This window comes from Canis lupus, chromosome 21 (assembly GCF_003254725.2).
Source record: "Canis lupus dingo isolate Sandy chromosome 21, ASM325472v2, whole genome shotgun sequence".
Classification (NCBI taxonomy): Eukaryota; Metazoa; Chordata; class Mammalia; order Carnivora; family Canidae; genus Canis; species Canis lupus.
Window position 1 is genome coordinate 13,632,245 of NC_064263.1, and position 22,045 is coordinate 13,654,289.

Here is a 22,045-nt window from a genome sequence, read left to right on the forward strand (position 1 = left end):
TCTTCCTCACATGCTTGAAGAAATAACACATCATGGCTGTCCTTTTCTGCCATTGATCATGATATGCCCCAAAGGGTCTGGAAGGAATGTCCTTACATATTGTGACTTAGCTACTTTAGTTTCTTGGTACTTTAATCAAAGCCGTTTGGATATCTTCATTTCTTTTTTTTTTTTTTATTTAAATTCAATTTGCCAACATATAGTAGAACACCTAGTGCTCATCTCATCGTGTACCCTTCTTCATTTCTTTTTAATACTTTGAAATGCACCCTTCTCTCTTTTCAAATTAACTCAATACTTTATATATATTTTTCCAATCCTTGTTACTTGTACCAAACATCCTGTGATATGTGAATCTCCCCAGTTTTTATCTTCACATCCAGTTAATAAGTTGGTATATGATTGGTATTTGCTTTGTGACATGAGAGGTGCTTATTGAAATTTGTAAAATTATAGAGATTAATGGTATAATTCTTTTACATATTGATTTTGACTACCTGTTCATATATGACTTAGTTGCTGAATAATTTTGAAAGTGTTCAGTTCTTTTTACATCAACCTATTGAGGCACATCAGTATATATCAGAAAATATTATATGTCTACAATTTTAAAAATGGTATCATACTCTGTATTCTTTAACTTGGCTTTGATTTAATGTACTTTGACCATTTTCTCCATCAGCTTTTTTTGCCCTGTGTTTGTTAGCTTCATAGTATTTCATTGCCAGACTGCTGTCTTTTAATGAGCTATTCCTCTATTATTGAATATGTCCTTTTTTTTTTAAGATTTTATTTATTTATTCATGAGACACAGAGAGAGAGGGGCAGAGACACAGGCAGAGGGAGAAGCAGGCTCCCTGCAGGGAGCCTGACGTGGGACTTGATCCCGGATCTCCAGGATCAGGCCCTGGGCAGAAGGCGGCGCTAAACCACTGAGCTGAACATGTCCTCTTATATTGTGACTTAGCTCCTTTAGCTTCATAGTACTTTAATCAAAGCCATTTGGATATCTTCGTTTCTTTTTAATACTTTGAAATGCACCCTTCTCTTTTCAGATTAGTTCAATCCTTATTACTTGTACTGAACATTCTGTAGCATATAAGTCTTTCTCCAGCTTTTACCTTTACATCCCATTAATAAGTTGGTTAGATTTATTTCTTAAGATACAAGCTAGTCTATGAAGACCATATTTCTGAATTAATTCTTTTGGGAATTAATACAAGGATAGCATTGTGTTTCACATGGAGGACCCCGCAAACTATAAAGATCAAATGATAACACTTACATCTTAATTTGGGCTATAGATTGTGACCCCTTACACAAAAAATTGAGTAGAATTAAGATTCAAGACTGTTCATTCTATTTCCCAGACATTTGATATTATAATAAGGGCAGATGTGCCTCTGTGTATATAATTATTTTGGCATAAGTCTGATTTCAACTTTGCATGTTTTATACCTTCAGATTTTTGCTGAATGAGGAAAATGTTGCTGCTACTTTTTAAAAAGCAAAAAAACTTTTCTTGTCCTCTACTGTTTCTTGACTACTGTTTTTATTGCTGTTTCTTGGTAAATAGTGGTTCCTACCATTTGTACTCCTACCCAGGAAAGATTTCAAAGATCTGATTAGTGAAGCAACATTTGATGATCCACTTAATTTGCCTTCAAGATGAGTGTACCTCTAATTTTCTATATAATTGAAGAAATCAGTCCTGTTACTAAAATCGATCCTGAAAGCAATTGCAAAAAGAGTATATTTCGTCAATCCATAGCAGACATCATACTCAGGAGTAAAAAGTTCAAAACCAGGAGCGAGACAGGGATGCTGTTTCTATGCCACTTCTATTCAACATGGTACTGGATGTCTTACCCAGAGGAGCTAGGCAAGAAAAAGAAATAAAAGGCATCAACATTGGAAAGGAAGAAGTAGAACACTTTGCAGATGACGTGATATTATATAGAAAACTCGAAGACTCCCAACAAAAAAACTATTAACTAAAAAACGAATTCAGTCAAGTTGCAGGATAAAAAAATCAACACACTAAAAAGGTCTGTTGTATTTCTGTGTACTGATAATGAATTACGGGGAAAATAAAACAACCCTAGTTATACTTGCATAAAAAAAAAGAAAATACTTAGGAATAAACTTAACAAAGGACCTGAAAGACCTATATGTTGAAATCCACAGGGTTTAATAAAAGAAATTGAAGAAGACACAAATGTAAAGATATTCTGTGCTCTTATGGATTGGAAGAATTAATATTGTTAAAGTATCCGTACTATCCAAAGCAATCTATAGATTCAGTGCAGTTCCTATGAAAATTCCAGTGGGATTTTTATTTTCAGAGAAATAGAACAAATCTAAAATTTATAAAAAACAACCACACAGCCGGTGCGCGTGCATGCACACACACACCCACACACACACTACACAAATAGCCAAAACGGTTGTTTTCTTGAGAAAGAAGAACAAAACTGGAGGCCTCACACACTCTCCCTGATTTTAAACTATATTACAAAGATATAGTAATTAAAATGGATGGTATTGTCATAAAAGCAGGCGTAGAATAGAGAGCCCATGAATAAACCTGTGCATATATGGTCAATTAAGTTATGACAAGGTAGCCAAGAATATACTATTGGGAAAGGATAATCTCTTCAACAAATGGTGCTGGGAAAACTGGGCAGCCACATGCAGAATAATGAAAATCAACTACTATCTTACACCATACCCAAAAATGAACTCAAAATGGATTAAAAACTTGAATGTAAGACCTGAAACCATAAAACTCCTAGAAGAAAACAGGTGTTAAGCTCCCTGACATTAGTTTTGGTGATGGTTTGTTGCATATGTGCTGCTGAAATGAGCACAGTGTTGGATTATTTTGAACCTGACAAAAAAATAGAAGCAACAAAAGCAAAAATAAGTGGAATTATATCATACTGAAAAGCTTCTGTACAGCAATTGAAACCATCAGCAAAGTGAAAAGGCACCCTAAGAATGGGAGAAAATATTTGCAAATCATATACCCGATAAGGGGTAATATTTAAAATATATAAAGAATGCATACAACTCAATAGCAAAAAACAGTTCAATTAAAAAATGTTTGAAGACCTGAATAGATTTTTTTTTTCAAGGAAAACATATAGCTAACAGGAATGTAAAAAGCTGCTCAACATCATTAGGGAAATGAAAGTCAAAACCACAGTGGGATATCACCTCTGCCTCTTATCAAAAAGACAAATACCAAGTGGAGAAGAGGGAATCCTTGTGCACTATTGGTGGGAATGTAAATTGGTGTACCTACTATGGAAAACAGTATGGAGGTTCATCAAATTGAAAAAGAACTACTGTATGATCCAGAAGTTCCACTTTTAGGTATTTGAGGAAAAGGAAAACTAACTTGAAAAGATAATGCACCCTTATGTTCACTGCAGTATTATGTGCGATCTCAAGATATGGAAACATCCTAAGTGTCCATTGATGGATGAATGGAAAAGAAATTTGGTATGTTTGCACAATGGAATATTATTCAGCCATAAAAAAGAATGAAATCATTCCATTTGCAACAACATGGATGGACCTCCAAAGCATTAAGCTAAGTTAAAATAAGTCAGAGAAAGGTACCATTATCTCTTACATGAGGAGTCTAAAAAAAAGCTGATAAAGGGGACAGATTGGTGGTTGCAAGAAGAGGGGAATGAGAGTGGGAGAAATGGGTTATTGGCTAAAAAAAAAGTGCAAGTGATATAAAACAAATTTTGAATCATTTAAAATATTTATATGTTTATGTAACTATATGTGACACAGGTATATTATATGTAATGTATATAAGAGCACTGAAAAAAAAAGAATAGTATTTAATTATTAGTGTTTTATAGTTCCAGCAGCAAGAGCTAATCCTCAAAACAATCTTATGAGGTAGATACACATACACACCAAAAAAAAAAAAAGTTTCATAGTGATCCTTTTGAAAGAGATAGTGTAGCATTTGGCTAAATGATTATGATACATTGTGGGGTTTTTTGTTTGTTTGTTTGTTTCTTACTAATACTGTTCTTAGCCAAGTTTATTAGAAAATCTACTTGGGTATCCACATAGTTATGATTTTATATATATATAATGTAATTATATATTTTATATATATATATATATATATATATATATATATATATATATATATATAGCTTAGTGAATGCCTGTATAGTTGGGAACATGAGACCCCCAACATTCTGCTAATGGTGCATGCCTGAATTGCTGTGGAAGTTAACCCTAACTGGCTTAAGTTTCTAAAGTTGGTGACCTCTGCCTTGAAAGATGTAAATAAGCTTGTGGCCTGCACTAGAAATATGGCTGCAAGATTAGTGAAGCCATCTAGTAATTGGTTACTACTAAAGTTTTGATACTTTGATGAACATTTTCCCTGAATACAAAAATTCTATTTTGCATTTTTGTTTTAAATTGAACAGAGATTTAAGATTTGCACTAAATGGCTATTCACTTAGTATATCTGTTTCTAAGCACCCTTATCTTTTACAAAAATGTAATTCTGTTCATAAATCTGTTGCTACTATAGTAGTGAGTTACTGTGACTTACCTTTGGGAAAGTCTTAACCTGTGTTCATACAGGTCATGTCTACTTTATCGATCTCAGGCATTTTTGGAGGGGCATATTTGATAACAAAAGTGAGAGTATTTTGTTTGTATAGTAGAGATTGGTTCCTTCATCTGTCTCTGGAAAAATGCTCTTGTATTTCCGTGGTAGGCCTGTTTCTTCCTACCTTTAAGTACTAGAATCTTCATGAATTCTCATCTATACTTAAAGCAAAGAACCTACATTCCATGCAGTAATTGTACTACAAAAAAATTTAGTAATTGTACTAAAAAATAAAAAGTATGGAGTTTAGGATTTATTAATAGTGTAATATTTAAGAAGGTATTTTACTTTTTATATTCTTAAGGTAAATAACTAAAAGAAAATATGTGTTTCCATTTGGAACCCTTTTGGTTGGTAAGGGAAATTTAATACCAAGTTGGTGGTTTTTAAGAACTGAAGTCTTCTGTACTGGGAATGGGAAAAGCAGTAGCTATCATGATTCCCATGATATGCATGATTCTTATTTGGAATGATTTGCTTTTGGTTAGTCAGAGGTGGGAAAAGCTTTTCCTTCCTCAGTTTTGTTGAAATTCAGACTTGGAAGCATTTTCAAACTATTGTAGTAGAGACATTGTACAGAGGAAAAATTACTGCCTGGAGTACTGCTTGAGCAAAATACTATAGGGGAAGTATATTCTATAGATTTGGTGTAACAATTCAGTGTTTCTTCTCCCAGGAATATTTATATAATTTTGGTTTTGCATTTGGTCTACTGTGGATTCATAATCTCAGCATGAATTCTTATTTCTTCTTCCTGTTTAATGTCAAGTGCTGTATTTTCGTTTTTGGAATTACTTTCACTTTTTATGTGGTCATTTCTAGAGTATAGTATAGTTTTCATAAGCATTATAATAAAAACCTTTATTTGTTACATCCTCTCTAACTTGAAATTTGAAATTTTTCACGTGTAATGGGCTCAGATTTGTTTTTTCTTTTGGGAATAGATGATTGTGCAAACAGAAATTGTTGGTCTTAGTCTATGTAAAAAATACCATTTTGGATGCTTATTTAAAAAGTCATGTTAGGGCTGTCCATATGCTCATTAAAATGTATTTATTCAAAAAATGTAAGTGACCACTGTATACAAGGCAGTATCTGGGCCTTTGGTGATACAATTGAGAACAAAACAGAGCCTGCCCACATGGAACTTATTTTTGGGGGGGGGGGTGTCAGGAGTGGGTGGAGCTTACATTTTAATTGAGAGAGAAAAACATGAAACAGCTTAAGATGAGTTAGGTAGTACATGCTCTGCAGACAAAGTGAGTAAGGATGGATAGTGAGAGTTTGGAGGCAGGCAAGTGCCCTGAGGCTTTGTTACTTAGTATAATTATTCAGAAGAATTCATCTGATAAGGTGACATTTGAGCAAAGTATAAGATTAAAGTGTGGGAGCAAAAAATGTAGATAGATATCTGGGAAAAGAGTATTCTAGGCAGAAAGAACAGCAAGTGCTGTTAACCTGGGGTTAAGAGTTCTTGGCTTGTGGGAGGCATTACAAAGATGTCAGTGTAACTGAAGTAAAGTGATGCAGAGAGAACTGATCACAAAGGGTTTATATAACATAAAATACTACAGTAGTTGAAACTAAAATCTATACCTTTTGCTTCATTTAAGATCAAGCTCTCTCTGACTGGTGTAGTAGTTTACTTCCTCTGTGATGAAGAATATGGAAATTATTCACAAAAATGTTTGCAGTCTCCTTTAGGGTCTAATTAGTTAGAAGCTAATGATTTAGAAGTAAAAAATTGTGTAGAATAGTTCTATTATGTAGAGTTATGTGCTAGCTTTAGTGACTGGAGGGTACCTTAGTATGTGAAGAGAAGATTTGATTCATTTTGAAGAATGAGCAAAAATGTAAAGATGCAGGTGTGAAACAGCAAGGTACGTCAGAACAATGGAAAGTGGTTCTGTGTTGGAAGCTAAGATTGAAGAAGGGAGGATATTGACAAGGACGAAATGGACGTTATCTAAGTAGTAGGGACTTCATTGAGGTTAAGCACTGAAAATGTCGTAAATCATTCTGTGGTCGGTTTAGAGAATGTTTGGGGATATGAGGTGGGCGAGACCCCAAATCAGGTATCATCAGATAAGAAGCAACCCGACAGTCCGGCAGTTTTGGGTGGAGCCAGGTTTGTGTGTTTATTTATTAATTATTTAAAGTAGGCTCTACGTCCAGCATGGGGCTTGAACTTACAACCCTGAGATCAAGAGTCACGTGCTCTATCAACTGAGCCAGCCAGGCTCCCTGATGGATAGAGCAGTTTTAAATTGTGAAGTGCTGATTTTGCATTGCAAGACAATGAATCCCCCTATCCTCCCTTATTAAATGCCAGTAAAATCTCTCATTGTGTTAATCTCCCTCCCCAATTTCTATATACTTCCAGGAGAAGTGGCACCCTCTAGTTAAGAAATAAATAGAATTTAAACTCTGGCTTTGGCAGTGATATGGGATGGAGAGGAATAGGTAAAATTGTTGGAGATTTAGGAGACTTGGTTACTGATGGAACCTAGGGAGTGTATATGAATGCAGAGATGTAGGAACACCTTTGGGGTAATATTGTGACAAATTTTATGACATGTTCAGTTTTGAAAACTAAAAAAAAAGTAAGATTCTGAGGAGAGTAAAATGACTTGATGCCATCAAGGGGAAGTAACTATTTAAGAATGGAATAGCTTATCAAAACCATTTCTGGAAGGATACAGAAAAATGTAGTATATCAAGATAGAGAAGAAAAGAAACTAAGAATATAACATCCTCTGAGTTCAGAACTTGACCAATGTGTTTTAAGTTTTAAAGGATTTAAAAGGAGCAAGACGTTGCTTTTTGAGAAAGCTTTTAACTTTGGGTATAAGATGTACATAATGTATTTAGTGCTGTAGGACAGGTATGAAGTACTATTTAGGAACAGAGAAGGCAGAAATCAAGTTCTGTTTTTTACTCTCAGGAATTGAACCATACACACCAAATTGGAAGTACTATCCAGTTTTGTTGCAAGTATGAATCTTGAAAGCCTTGTATCTATCATTCCCTGTTCCATGAGTACTCTGGCTAGGATAACTGCTTATCTAAAATTCATTTGCTTATCAGATGTTACTGTATAATAATTGAACCTATTAGAACAGATATTTTTGAAAGATTTTAAGCATATAAATGGTCATAGTTACATTGGTCTTTTCTTGGGATCAAAGCCAGGTTGGGTCACCTGAATTTTTACTTAATTATTACATGCTGAAGATTAAAAGTAGCCAAACTGTTTATGAGTCGTGAATGACTTTATTTTTTTCCCCTTTATGGTAGTTACAGCTGAGATATTTTTTATACATACTTTAAATAGTAAATCAAACCCATTTTCTAGGCCTTCTTCTCTATTCTCTAAATTAGATTGTATTTCTTCTCTATTCTCTACATAGGATTGTATTTCTTCTCTATTCTCAAAATTGGATTGTATTCTCAAATTTGGATTTGTATTTCTTCATTGAATTTGCCAATAATATCTCTTAAGCGATTGGAGGTAATACTCTGGGGTCTATTAAAAGCCCCCCCCACCCCCATTTAGGTGCTGAAACAATTGTACATTAGACCATTTATAGTAGTACTCTCCCACTTAAAATATAAAATTGGAACTTACATTGTTTTAACTGTTTTTGGAGTAATAGCATATAGAGTTTCTGGGTCCTTTCTTATTTAGAAATTTATGCAACAAGAAACTTCAGTTTGTTTCCAGTTGTGTTTGTTAGTTTAAGCTAGTTGATACCAACTAATAAGTGAGCTTAACTCAGTAAAACTGAAGGGAGAGAAGAATGAAAATTTTGTATAAACAAACTGAGATCCTACCCACTCACAAACCACATATCTGCTCTGTCTTCTTAATAGTGCAAAGACAGCAGGTTAGGGAAAATATTGATAAAGGTAGTTTGAAAAAAAATAATAAAGGTAGTTTACCTTCAACTTGTTCGTGCTTCCTTCCATATGTATGATTTTTTTTTTTAAGTTTTCTTTTGAATGGTAGGAATGTATAATCCTAGCATTGTAGCTCTGAAGGTTTATGAGTAATAAGAGAACTGAAAGTTCTTCAAGGCTTTGAGATAAATAAAATACTTGAGGATTGAATTACTCTTTGAGGAAGTTTGATTTACTTTCTGTTGTTGATCATTTATGTGATCCTAATCAACATCTTGTTTATTTCTCAGTAGATTATAGTGATCTCAGTTGTTCTCCTAATAGATTTTTAATAACTTCTTCAGACTATTATTGATCCACTGTCAGCATGCATGTCTGTCTTTAATAGTAAATTAAAGATAGTAAATCTTTTTTTTTTTATTATAGACTTAATTCAGTGCACAAATGAGATGAATGTGAACATCCCACAGTTGGCAGACAGTTTATTTGAAAGAACTACTAACAGTAGTTGGGTGGTGGTCTTCAAATCGCTCATTACAACTCATCATTTGATGGTATATGGAAATGAGGTAAGCCAAATTTTTAATTAACAAGCATACTGGTTTGATGTTTGAGCTTGATTCTCCTGCTGAAATTTCAGGAATGCTTCAACAACCAAATTATAAAGGTTAAAAGAACAAGGTGAATAGGCAGAAATAAAATTGTAGAATTTACAATTTGAGAAAGGATGGTCTATAAGTTGGGAAGCAGAAAGTGGGTCAGAGCACAGAGGACTTATAATAATGGGATCAAGAAGCAGGGTTTAATGTCTAGAGGTATGTTCTGTAAGCAGCACTGGTCTTTGTACCTTGTGTATAAACCACATGTTTGTCTTTTGCTTTATTATGACTCCATCAGATTTCTGTCTGATTTCATGTAGTTGTCTCTGGAACTACTTTGCGTACTTAAAAACTGTTCTATTGAAGGCTAAGATGACATTTGCTAAGAGGGACTGTTGAAAGAGTGCCTTCTTAAGCAGAGAGGTGTGTTTGAAGCCTTCATTGAAGTTTTCATTGCCAGAAAGGGTGGCAGAAAGATGCATAAGCGTTTCCATTTTAATGTTTAGAGAGAATCATCTTGTTTAACATGATAGCCTAGCAGCTGATTTTTGAGTTCTTACCTTAAATGGTTTTCTTAGCATATACTTATATGCTTCCAAAATTGAGTTAAAAGGAACATGCAAAATTGTGTTAATAGTTGAATGCAACTAAATAAATCCATGTTTAGTGTGCACCTTAGAAAAATGCAGCCCACTGATTGCTGAGAGATGACTCCCGGAGATGAGGAAGGACTTTTATTGATAATAGACTTCAGAGCATGACTTTCTGACATCAATCACTTTCCTCATTTTAGACTTCTCAGTGATAAAGCTCTGCTGTCATCTTTGGCAAATATCCATAGAGCATCATTGGAGTTCAGAATTAAAGCAAGAATTCACCTACAACTCTTTCATTGCAGTATATCTTATTACTACATGCATATTTTGGTGTTGCCTTTTGATCCTTGTCCAGGAGTGATTTTTTTTCATGGCTACAATCATAATTTAGAGAAGATAATATATTTAGTTTTTTTTTTAATATTTTATTTATTCATGAGAGAGAGAGAGGCAGAGGGAAAAGCAGGCTCCATGCAGGGAGCCTGATGTGGGACTTGATCCTGGGTCTCCAGGATCAGGCCCTGGGCCCAAGGCTGACGCTCAACCACTGAGCCACCCAGGGATCCCCTATATTTAGCTTTTTTATATAACATCACACCGTAAGGTTTTCCGTGGTTGATATTTTTTATATTTATCATTTTTAATGACAATCTCTAATGGATTGTATATTCCATAATTTTTTAACTGCCCCTTTCCTAGAAATTCAGCTTTCTGATTATTCATTGTTAATAGCAGTACCACACTGGTATTTTGGGACTTTATTGGTAGTATTTAAGTTTTGTAAGTTATTTCTAGAAGTGTTACCTGAAATATGATTGCTTAGTCAACAGACATGACCATTTTTAGGATATGTGTTACTCAATTGCTTTCTAATTTATTATAACCAATGTATAGAGTCAGTAGGAATATTTGCATATACTAGCTTTAATGTGAAGCATTTTGATCTTACTAGGGTAGTAGTTTCTGCTTTTATTGGGACTGTGTTTATGTAAGATCATGATCATTCTGAAGAATTTCAGGTTTAAAGTATTTTTCACTTTTTAAAAAGAAAGTATAGTTTAATCTTTAAAAAGAAAAAGCCGCATATATAGCCAATTGGAATGCCAGATAAAGAGAAAAACTGTTAGCAGTGGCTTTTAGAGACTGTATATAAGGTGATAATATATTAGAAGCAAAACCTCGATAAAGGAAAAGAAATGTCCTTACGTTTGACAGGAGGAGAAAGGTTGATAGCACTTCTGTGTGGTTCTTAGATAAACATATGTTTAATTTCCCTTAAGCTAAGACAGATGTGATGGTTTTCCTACTGACAGGTTTATTAGTTTGTGAGATAGTATGCATAGGATTTTACTATGCTGTGGTGATGAGAATATCATAGGACAGGGAAGAAAGTGATCCCCTGTCCCGTCTCTGTCAGGGGACATTTGTCAAAAATGATGAGGATACTCTTGGCATCCCTAGATAGAGGCCAGGGATGCATGCTGTGGTGATGAGAATATCATAGGACAGGGAAGAAAGTGATCCCCTGTCCCGTCTCTGTCAGGGGACATTTGTCAAAAATGATGAGGATACTCTTGGCATCCCTAGATAGAGGCCAGGGATGCTTCTAAACATATAATAATGCACAGGGAAGGCTTCTTACAATAAAGAATTATCACAGCTTATGAAAATTATGGAGTCTAATATTGTCTTAGGATACTTTAACACTTTTTATAAACCAGTTGTTTAAGGATAAGTGATGAAAGGTGAGTCTTCAGTTTACAAACTGTTTTTCAAAATCCTGGCTTGTTTGGGGTGAATGCAGGTGAACAAGATTGAATTAGAGAATTCATGGTGTACACCCTAATTGATAGTAAGCCTCTGCACACGTTAAAAAAAAAAAAAAAGGAAATCTTAAGGAGAAATGAAATTGAAAGAAATTAGCTCTCAATTTTAGAGAGTGTATGTAAAGGGAAGTTAAGGTAGTATTCTGTGGTAAGCACTTTGGAGAGAATTTTGACAGTCATTTTGAGAAGATAACCTTTGCATACATGCTGATCAAACAATTCAACCCTAAGTCTGTATCATGAGAAACTCTCCTTTGTTTGCCCAGGGAGACCAAGTACAAAGATGCCTGTGAAACATTGTTAATAATAGTGAGATTGGAAAGAGCTTAAACATCCTTAAAGAAATGGATACATAATGATATAGTAGGTCATTGAAATACTAGAACATAATTTTAAATGAATGAATTAGATCTATGTGTACTAAATGCATAATTCTTGAGAAAAAGTTAAAAAGTACATTGGAAAAGAATATAGTATAATTTTTCTGCAAATTTAAAATGGGAAACAAAATTTGTACAGTTTATAGGTTATATATATATATAGAGAGAGAGAGAGAGAGAGAAGTTGTAAAAATGTGTGAATGATAGATAACCACTTCAGAAAAGTGATTGCCTTTGAAGAGGGAAGAAATGAGATCGAAGGTGTGTTTCAATAGAGTTTAATCTTTTGTTTCTATAAGAAGATCTAAAGTAAATATGGCAGTCTCCTTAATCTGGACACTCGGTAAGTGGAGGTCTATAATATTGTTCTCTTGTATGTTTATCAGTATTTTGTTTTCAAAAAGGTCATAAAAATTTGGGTCACCAGGTAGCTGTTCAAAGTAAAGATGCCACTTTAGCGTGATTAACTATAGCCCTAATATGCTGTAGTAAAGCCAAAATTACTATTCCAGGGTAAAAATGCCTGTTTCCTTTTATTTTGATTCTAATTCCAAAGCCATGCGCATTAGGCTTTAATAAATTCCTGTGTGTTGTGAAATATATGGATTATGCTTTTATTTCTGTTTAACCTAGTTAGTGGGACTCAGGATGAGAAATTTAAGCTAGATATGCTTAATGTGTTAAACACCCCCCCGCCCCCAATTCTCAAGTTAGAGTTTGTTGGTTGGCATTACCTTAATTTGACATAATTATTTGTTTGTTTTCCAGCGTTTTATTCAGTATTTGGCTTCAAGAAACACGTTGTTTAACTTAAGCAATTTTTTGGATAAAAGTGGATTACAAGGTAAAGACAACTTACTCATTATAGAAAATCAACCCTGTATGATAATTAGTGCAGAGTTGAACTCTGTCCTTTAACTATGGAGGAACCTTATATTTTAGTGAAAGGTGTAGGGATGAAAAAACTATCTCTTAATGTGAAGATTAGGATAGACTTCAATGCTTGACACTGAGAACTCTCAGAAATAGCGTAAAATAGTGGTTTCAGAGCATGGATTCTGGAATTGAACTGCCTGGGTTTCAGTCCCATCTCTGCTGCTTACCAGCTGCATGAATTTGAGCAAGTTACTTCACCTCTCTGCATCTATAAAGACAGTAGCAATGATAGCACCTTCCCTGTAGGGTTGTCAAAAATGTAAAGTGCTTACAATAATGCCTGGCACACAGGAAACACTATGTAAGCATGAACTTTCATTGTCAGTGTTATTATTTTATGCTTTATCCTAAGAAATGTAGCTGGGAATATCATACATTCTATTAGCAAAGGTAAGTATGGTTTATTATTCAGATGAATTGCTCATTGATACTCAGTGTTATTTCATTTATTTTACTTTTAATTCAGTAACTTGAGGTTGCTATATTCTGGTATTGTAGTGCCCCATGTACATTCTGTCTTACTGGAATCTATTGTACTTAGTTCCAGAACTAGGCCGTTATGATTGTATAGTGCTAGCTCTAAGAATAAATCATAAGGGACATACATACCAGATGACTAAGGAATATTCAGCAGTAGAGCTCAATCTGGGAAATGTCTTTGGAGAAAGGGAGATTTTGTGCCAGGCTGTGAAAGGTGGATGAGGACAAGGATAGATAAGATGTACACAGATGTGAAAGAGCATGGGATATTGAAGATTTACAGAGCAAATGAATATGAATAGAATTTACAGATGATATGTTGCAGAACATGCAGTGGCAGCCCTCAAGAAGCTGGGGCCAAATTCAGACATGGAAGATTTTGATAAGAGTTGGGATTTTATAAGGCAGTGAGAAACCATCAGAGTTTTTTGATTTGAGGGAGGAGGGGAGAAGGGAGTGTGTTATAAAGAACGTGCCACAGTTTAGTACAAGTTGGATTAGAGTTACAAAGTCTTGAAGACATTAAGACTTTCTGGTCATTGTTCTGGTCATCTGGTAGAAAGTTAACAGGGATATGAATTATGTCTTGTGGAAGTGACATCAGTGGATTTTAGTAACTAGCAGTGTTTGGGGCAGGGGCTGTCCAGTTCAATACTTGTTCACTTTGGGCAGATGAAAGTATTAATTAGAATGAATTAAATACCCCGTCTTCCAGAGATTTTGGAAGGCCAGTGATCTATATACGGGGCCAAGTGTGAGAAGATTGATTTTACATTAGTAAGAGGAGTAGTTCTCTAAGAAGTTAAAAATAAATTAGGCAATGGAATACCTTTTTCAAATAAAACTTTTTTTTTCCAAGTAAAACCTTATTATTTTTTTATTTTTTATTTTTTTCAAATAAAACCTTGAATGGAGGGCAGCCCCAGTGGCCCAGCGGTTTAGCGCCGCCTTTAGCCCAGGGCGTGATCCTGGAGACCCTGGATGGAGTCCCACGTCGGGCTCCCTGCATGGAGCCTGCTTCTCCCTCTGCCTGTGTCTCTGCCTCCCTCTCTCTCTCTCTCTCTCTCATGAATGAATAAATAAATAAAATCTTTAACAACAAAAAAAATAACCTTAAATAGAAAACAGTAATATGTAATAGATAAAACTGGATGTGGGAGAAACTCTACTTACTTGTATTTTTATTTTTGCTCCTTACTTCACTTAAATGTTAAGAGTCTATGGGAAATGATTTACAAACTACTCTAAAGCAGAGTATATGCATTTGCCCAAATGAGGATTTTTTTGGTGTCTTACTAGCTACTGATTTTCTACTTTCTTAAGATGGAAATTAAGCACTTTTTTTTTTTTAAGATTTTTATTTATTTATTCATGAGAGACACAGAGAGGTAGAGACACAGGCAGAGGTCCCTGCGGGACCATGACCTGAGCCACCCAGGCATCCCAAATTAAGCACTTTTAGTAATAAGGTTTTAGGACATTTATTCCTTTCATGTAGAGAATATTTTTTAGGCCTTTTATTTGAAGCTCATACCCTGTAGATATTATTAAGGAGAAAACTCAGTAATTAAAAGCATGTAATTCAATGGTTTTGACAAGTAATTTTGATTGATCATGTATTTTGTTGGAGTCTGTGTATTATATATATGTGTATATATACGGGTTATTATACAGGGTGTATATAAATAAGCTTCTAGTCTAGTGAGTTAGGACTATGTACATCAAATAGCTAGAAACTGAATATGGAATAAGAATAATGTGGAAACAGTTCAGGGGAAGTGTCAGAGATTGAAAGATGGCAGGTATTCTTCTAGGAAGGAGGATAGAGTAGAGTAGATTAAAGGAAACAGTATAAACTAAAAGAGCTAGGGAATATGAGTATGTAACACCTTATAAAATATAGTATTAGTTATGAGGGCACATGAGGGCAATCATTTTTTTTTTCTATTTTGTCCTTTGATTTTTCTCCAGTAGTACTTTGTAGACACTTAAAGTATTTGCTGAATAAATGAATTGGTAATGATGTTAAAACCAGTCACTTTACATTTTTGTTATTCTTTTGGTATTTTCTTTTTAGAGTTGTAGAGATTATCAAATAAATGAAATTTGTTAGATGAAGATGAGCTAAAATAAAATGGGCCTGCTTTTTAATGAGTAGTAAAAATTTATAGACTTCCTTGAGCAAGGCAATAATTAAAATAGGTTGCTTTTTAAATAACATTGATTAGATCTTATGTTGCTGAAGTTTTCAAATATGATGATAATGAAAGAAAGTCTTAGAGAAAGTTTTATTGAAAATACCAATATAGTTGTTTCTTGTTGCACCTTAAACTCGCATATTGCCATTTCCTTCGTTGTACTGTACAGTAATTTTATGGACTTTTTATAAGGTTGGCATATGTAAGTTTGGTTCAAATAAAAGACAACTGAAGATTTCATAAATATGAAAGTTATAAAATTGCTTAATGATTTGAAGAGGGGCATATGGTTCCATAGGAAGTTAAATTTGAATTAAGAGGTTATGAGGTTTAGCAAGTAGTGTTTAAGAGAACATGGTTTTCTAATTCCAGTAGGAATGTTAATCAGAAGTAGAATAGAAATATTTTAGTGAAATTCTAAGGGGGGGTTTTCAAAGTCGCATATGACTACCTGACTTAAAACATGTGAGATCTTACAGATTTTAATGTGATACTGTTCATTATTAGTCACTTAATTTATATCGTTGGATTGAGCTGAGATGCCAAGATATTATGGCTATTGGATGAAATGAGTTGGTTTTCTAAATGAATTGGTATTTTAATAATTTGTGACAACATTTTCTGTTTCTTTTCTTGCAGGATATGACATGTCTACATTTATTAGGCGGTATAGTAGATATCTTAATGAAAAAGCAGTTTCATACAGACAAGTTGCATTTGATTTCACAAAAGTGAAAAGAGGGTGAGTTAAGCTTTCCCCTTTTTTTGGGTATCTGATGGATTTGACTATTTTAAAATGTAAGCCATAGAAATTAGTAGATTGAATTATGGAATGTCAGGCCAGTTTTAAAAGATGAATTTTATTTTTCTTTGAAGTATATAATATGCTTTTTGTGCTAGGATTTTTCTTACTTAAAGTTCTTTTTAATTTTTTTTTTTTAAATTTTTTTTTATTATTTATTTGTGATAGTCACAGAGAGAGAGAGAGGCAGAGACATAGGCAGAGGGAGAAGCAGGCTCCACGCACCGGGAGCCCAACGTGGGATTCGATCCCGGGTCTCCAGGATCGCACCCTGGGCCAAAGGCAGGCGCCAAACCGCTGCGCCACCCAGGGATCTCTTTTTAATTTTATAATAGTTTTATTGAGATACAATTCACATGACATAAAATTCATCCTTTTAAAGTTATATAAGTGGGTTTTAGTATATTTACAAAATTGTGCCACATCACTGTTTAATTCCAGACTCTTTTATCATTCCTCATACCCATTAGTGGTCACTTCCCATTTCTTTTTTCCTTCAGACCCTGGCAGCTACAAATCTACACTCTGTCTCTATGGATTTGCCTATTCTGGATATTTTATATAAATGAAATCCTGCGTTATGTGGCCTTTTGAGTCTGGCCTTTGTCACGTAGCAAAATGTATTCAAGTTGTAGCATTCTTGTGTGGTTTGCTACCTGATACAGTCTGGTATCCAGGTTTTTCTTAGGATATATGAGAAGACCTTGGGGAAAAAGCCACTAGAGACATTCGTAAGGGACATTGGTGACCCTTAAAGCTCTGAAGGACTGCCCTGAGAGGAATTTGGCTTCTGCAGAAATATTTTGGTGAATGCCTTTCTGAATTTCTCTGCTGCTCAGATATCTAAGCAGTTAATGTTTTCTTTACATTGTTCCCTTGAAATGTTAAATTACTAGACTGTACTGGAAAATTTAGTGCATGTAGAAATAATCCCTTAGTTATTGAAATAACCCCTTAGTTATTTAAGCTTTTTTATTTTTTTAAGATTTTGTTTGAGAGAGGGAGAGAGTGTGCCTATACCCACGCAAGGGGGAGGGGGAGGGAGAACAGAGGGAGAGAATCCCAAACAGAAGCCCGGCTGAGCTTGAAGCCTAACACGGGGCTTGATCCCATGCAGAGACTGTCATGACCTGAGCTGAAACCAAGGGTCAGATGTGTAACCTACTGAGTCACCCAGGCGTCCCTAAGCGTTTTAAAACTGAACCTAGATATTCTGTGTCACCATTCCAAATAAATAGGTGATTAGTTTGGAACTTAGCAAAACTAAATTTCACAGATTTTGTTTCCTTTATTTAAGTATTTTGTTGTTTATAAGATGATAGTTGAGGAGTTCATCTTACAAATCTGGTTTTTAAATCCAGTATTCTGTCCAGTGAACCATTTCCATTTGGGCCTATATTAATATTTCACTGTAAAGTGTGATCAGTAAAACTAATCTTCAGGGTATTTGTAGATTTCAGATTAATAGATTTTTAAAATAATAATTTTTTTCCTAATCCTAAAGGCTACTTTTGAGATTAAGGCGAGTTTGCTGCACTCTGTACTTAATAGAGCAAACTATTTGGCAGAGAACAGCTGTTGATTATGCACAATATATTTACTATTGACTTAAAGGAAGTTATTCTGAAAGGGAGAAGAAAATGAATCAAAGGAATCATAACTGAGTGAACCAAGAAGCACAAAATTGACAAGTACACACAGATACACATACATACATATATATGTATCAGATTATATACACAAGAAAGAAAAAAAATATAGGGCATTAGGGTGTCAGTTGAGAGTGTGACAGCACTAAAATTTATTATATATCATAGTTAAACCTCAGTGAACTCTTTCAGTTTTGGAGAGCATTTGTGTGGTAAATAGTAAAGTTTTATTTATTAGAGTAATTTTATGTTTACAAAACTAAAAAGCTTTAAAATTGAGGCAGTATAGCAACCTATGTTGTAATTTGTAGGAAATGTTAATATTTTGGTGTATGTAACCAGATATATGCAATCTATAATAGAAGTAAATATATGTATGAAGATACATAGAAAATCATGTAACAAGCTGGATTACGTTATTCAATCTGTTCTTGTAGATCTGTTTCTTTTTTTTGAAAGGCTATGGGATTATGTTCTTGGTGTACCTTTGATTTATTTTCATTTCTTATAAAAGCAATGCATTGACCATTTGTTTACATATTGTCATACTCTTAAGTGAAGTTTCCTGTAGAATAAATTTTGACTTAAATACAGTTATAAATACCTCTTTCACTGTACTCTTTCATCCTTACGAAAAGGTATCTTGAGTGTTCATTTTACGTTGAGCAATTAATTCGATAAATGGTGATATTGAACCTCTTTCTCTCTTAAAATGCCATTCATGCTTTGTTCATTGCTTTACAATATTTTTTTGCCCCCTTCCCTATTGGGTATTTTATTCTTTCCTATTATGTTGAATGTTAAGAGCTCACAAGTTGTTTAGTCAGATAAATCTAGGTTTAAATTTTAGCTTCACTCCAGTTAGCTGAGGAATTTTAGTAACATACTTCAGCCAGCTTGCTGACTTTTTAAAAATAACATTATTTTGAAATAATTTCACTTCCAGAAATGCTGTAGGAATAATATAGGTAACTTGTATATACTTTAGTCAGATTCATCTGATTAAATTGTCAGATGACAATATATACTTTAGTCAGATTTTAATATTTTAATATTTTCTCACATTTGCTTAATTATTCTTAGCATGTGCATATACTTTTTTTTCCTGAACCTTTGAGAGTGGATTTACATACCTCATGCCTTTCTTTAGTTTTATATCCCATAATACTTCAGTGTATATTTCTAAGAACAAGGATCCTTTATTTACATGTCCATTAGCTTGCTAATTTTTTCCACATCGTGGCACATAAACTGATACTGTTTGTACAGGTCAGTGGGTTAAATTAAGAACACTTCTTGAGGCTGAAGGGTTAGGGATTAATGTCTTCTTGGTTCATATATAACCCATCTGTACTGTTTCCTCTGGCACAATTGGGAAGCCTTGACTTAAGCTCTGAATCATTTCATCTGTAAAATATAAAATGGTGATGTTATTAGCACTTGTCTATAAGGATCGTAGAGAGAATTAAATATTGTATGTAGTGCTTAGCACATGGCAAACACTAACAAGCTTTTTGTGTATTAGGAAAATAAATTGTCATGAGTTACAAATATTTTTCTCTCTTTTTAAAACATTATTAAAAGTTTTAAAATCTTACATGATAAAAATTGTAAGTATTTTTATAACTTTTCTCTTTTTAAGGACGCTCAGGATGAGCTTTTCTACACCCCAAATGATCAATTACCTATTTGTGTATTCGTCGTATATATTTATGGATTCAGTATTTCATGTCTAAGTCTTTGATTCATTTGGAATATATATCTTGGTATAAAAGGGGGGTGGAGATCAACTGTAATTTTTAATAGAAATAAATGATATTAAGAAATTAAAATGAATTATTGCCCCGCAATGGTTAAATGACTTCTATATACTGCCTTCTTTTATAAAGCTTCTTTTTTGTTATTTTGGTAAATACTTAATCATTCTTAAAGAATTCACTCAAACATTATTTCTTTGAGGAAATTTTATTTCTGTTGTTAGATTTTCTATAACACAAGGCAATATAACCTTAGTTATAGTTATATCTTCAGGACTTACGACAGTGTCTGAACATAGATGGTAGGTGCTTAGCTGTTTTTGAAAAGGTAGCTACATCATTTGTAAACAGTATGTTAAACGGTTCTATGAAAAATGAATTCCGTAAATTGCCTGTAGACTTATCTTTTCAGTTGGTTGTTAAACATCAGTCTCTACATTTTCTTTTTGTTTGCCATTTCACTTCTTGATAGTATTAATTTATTTTGAATTATCTTCATTTCTGACTTGGTTTGGTTCAAAGTATCAAGATACTGTTATATAATAAGCAAAAGACCGAATAATCCAGATGTTTTCTGTAAATAAGGATATGGATGACCAGCCTTTATTCCATTGTTTTCATATTTGAGAAGGAAGTATCTGAATTTAGTTATAATGTATTTAAAAGGTCATAAAACTTGTGTTTTCCATGGAATATGAATTGTCATGTATTTAGTCTGAATCATATTCAAGCACTTGGGTTTGTCAATTACTCAAGTCTTTTAAAATCTAATATAAGAATTTGGTAACTTACGATTTTTCTTAATTGAGAAATTTGAAGTTCTTTGGAAAGAAATTATGTAGGGGCTAGTGGGAGAAGGAGGAATCAAAATTGTCCTGATGGTTCCTGGTATGAGTCACTGGGGAGATGGGTACCTTTTATTGGGAAGATTTTGGAGTGGAATAGGGTTGGGCATAGTGGTAAAAAAAAATTAAGGATTTAGTTTTGGAAATAATAGTTTTGACATGTCTGCGATTTGTACAAGGTGAGATATTAACTTGGGACTTGAGAGTTCTGGTCTAAGAGTATAAGTATGTCTTTGGCATCTTGGGGATTTCTGTCTTGGGAATGAGTTAAGTATAGAATGAGAGGAACACCTTGAGATACAAAATGTGTATTTTAGAGATCAAGGAGCCAACAAGAGACTGAAAAAGTGATAGTGAAGAAAATACTGAGAAGTCTGATCAGATAATGTTAGACAAGTTCCCATTGGAGAAGCACTATGGAAATTCTGCATGATCTAAACATGAGCACTTTAACTGGAGTTGATTGGAAAGGGTTTTTTATTGGAAAGAATTGAATAGTGAATGAAAAGTGAGTGTGGAACTTTTTTTGAGAAGTATGCTTGGCTCTGAAAGACAAATGGTAGCTGAATGGGAATATGCTTTAGTGGATTGTGTATGTTTAAAGATCATAGTGCATTTGCCAACATGTTTGTGGGAATGGTGTAGTATAAAAGAAGAGATTAATGAGCTGCACTGTCCAATACAGTAGCTATTAACCATATGTTGCTAGTTAAATTTAAATAGATTAAAGTGAAGTAAAATACAAAATTCATTTCTTCAGTTTCATCAGCCATATTTTGGATACTCAATAGCCCCATGTGGCTAGTGGTGACCATATTGAATGGTGCATATATTGAACATTTCCACTATTGCAGATACTCCTACTGGACAGTTCTGTGTTAGAGAAAAAGAGGACAACTAAAGGATTATTACAGAGTAGGATCCACACGACCTTTGTGACTAGTATTTATATTTCACAGAAAGAGATAGATTTCCTCCATTGAATAGGACTAGCCCAGATAGATGTAGCTTTGTTGGTGAGATGACCAGACAACCTCTCTTTGTCATTTTCTATTTCTGAATGAAATATTTGGGAGTTAGGAGCTGAGAGTTTGTGTGTTGGGTGTAGGGAGGCAAGGAAGGACAGATGAGAGAATTAGGTTTGAAAGTACTTAGAGGAATTCACTGGAGAAGGCTAAGAAGATTGCTGGCAATGACAAATCCTCATTTGGGGTTGATGATAATGAAATTTTAGAGTTTTACTAGCTTGCTCTGTTGTGTGGTTTTCTTTACCAGCACTTAACTGCTTAGCCAGGATTGTGAAATTGCCAAGTTACTGCAAGAGAGTTGAGAGTATTTGCAAGGCAGTGATTACAATAATGATAATGTGGAATTCTAAGCTAGATGAAGGAAGTAAAAATGAAAAGGGTCAATGAGAAGA

The 22,045-nt window shown here is 34.0% G+C and overlaps 1 protein-coding gene across 22 annotated transcripts in view; it reads left to right on the plus strand.

The window, feature by feature from the left end:
- PICALM (phosphatidylinositol binding clathrin assembly protein) overlaps positions 1-22,045 on the plus strand; it is a 102,165-nt gene that overhangs the window by 25,526 nt on the left and 54,594 nt on the right. For 21 of the 22 annotated variants that reach the window (XM_025419386.3, XM_025419385.3, XM_025419388.3 and 18 more), the window contains exons 2-4: positions 8,984-9,126; positions 12,727-12,802; positions 16,212-16,314. In XM_025419386.3, coding sequence (XP_025275171.1) covers positions 8,984-9,126; positions 12,727-12,802; positions 16,212-16,314 — 322 coding nt within the window. Of the gene's footprint in view, positions 1-8,067; positions 8,169-8,983; positions 9,127-12,726; positions 12,803-16,211; positions 16,315-22,045 lie in introns of those variants that run through there. The other variant, XM_025419399.3, reaches the window with a different exon arrangement.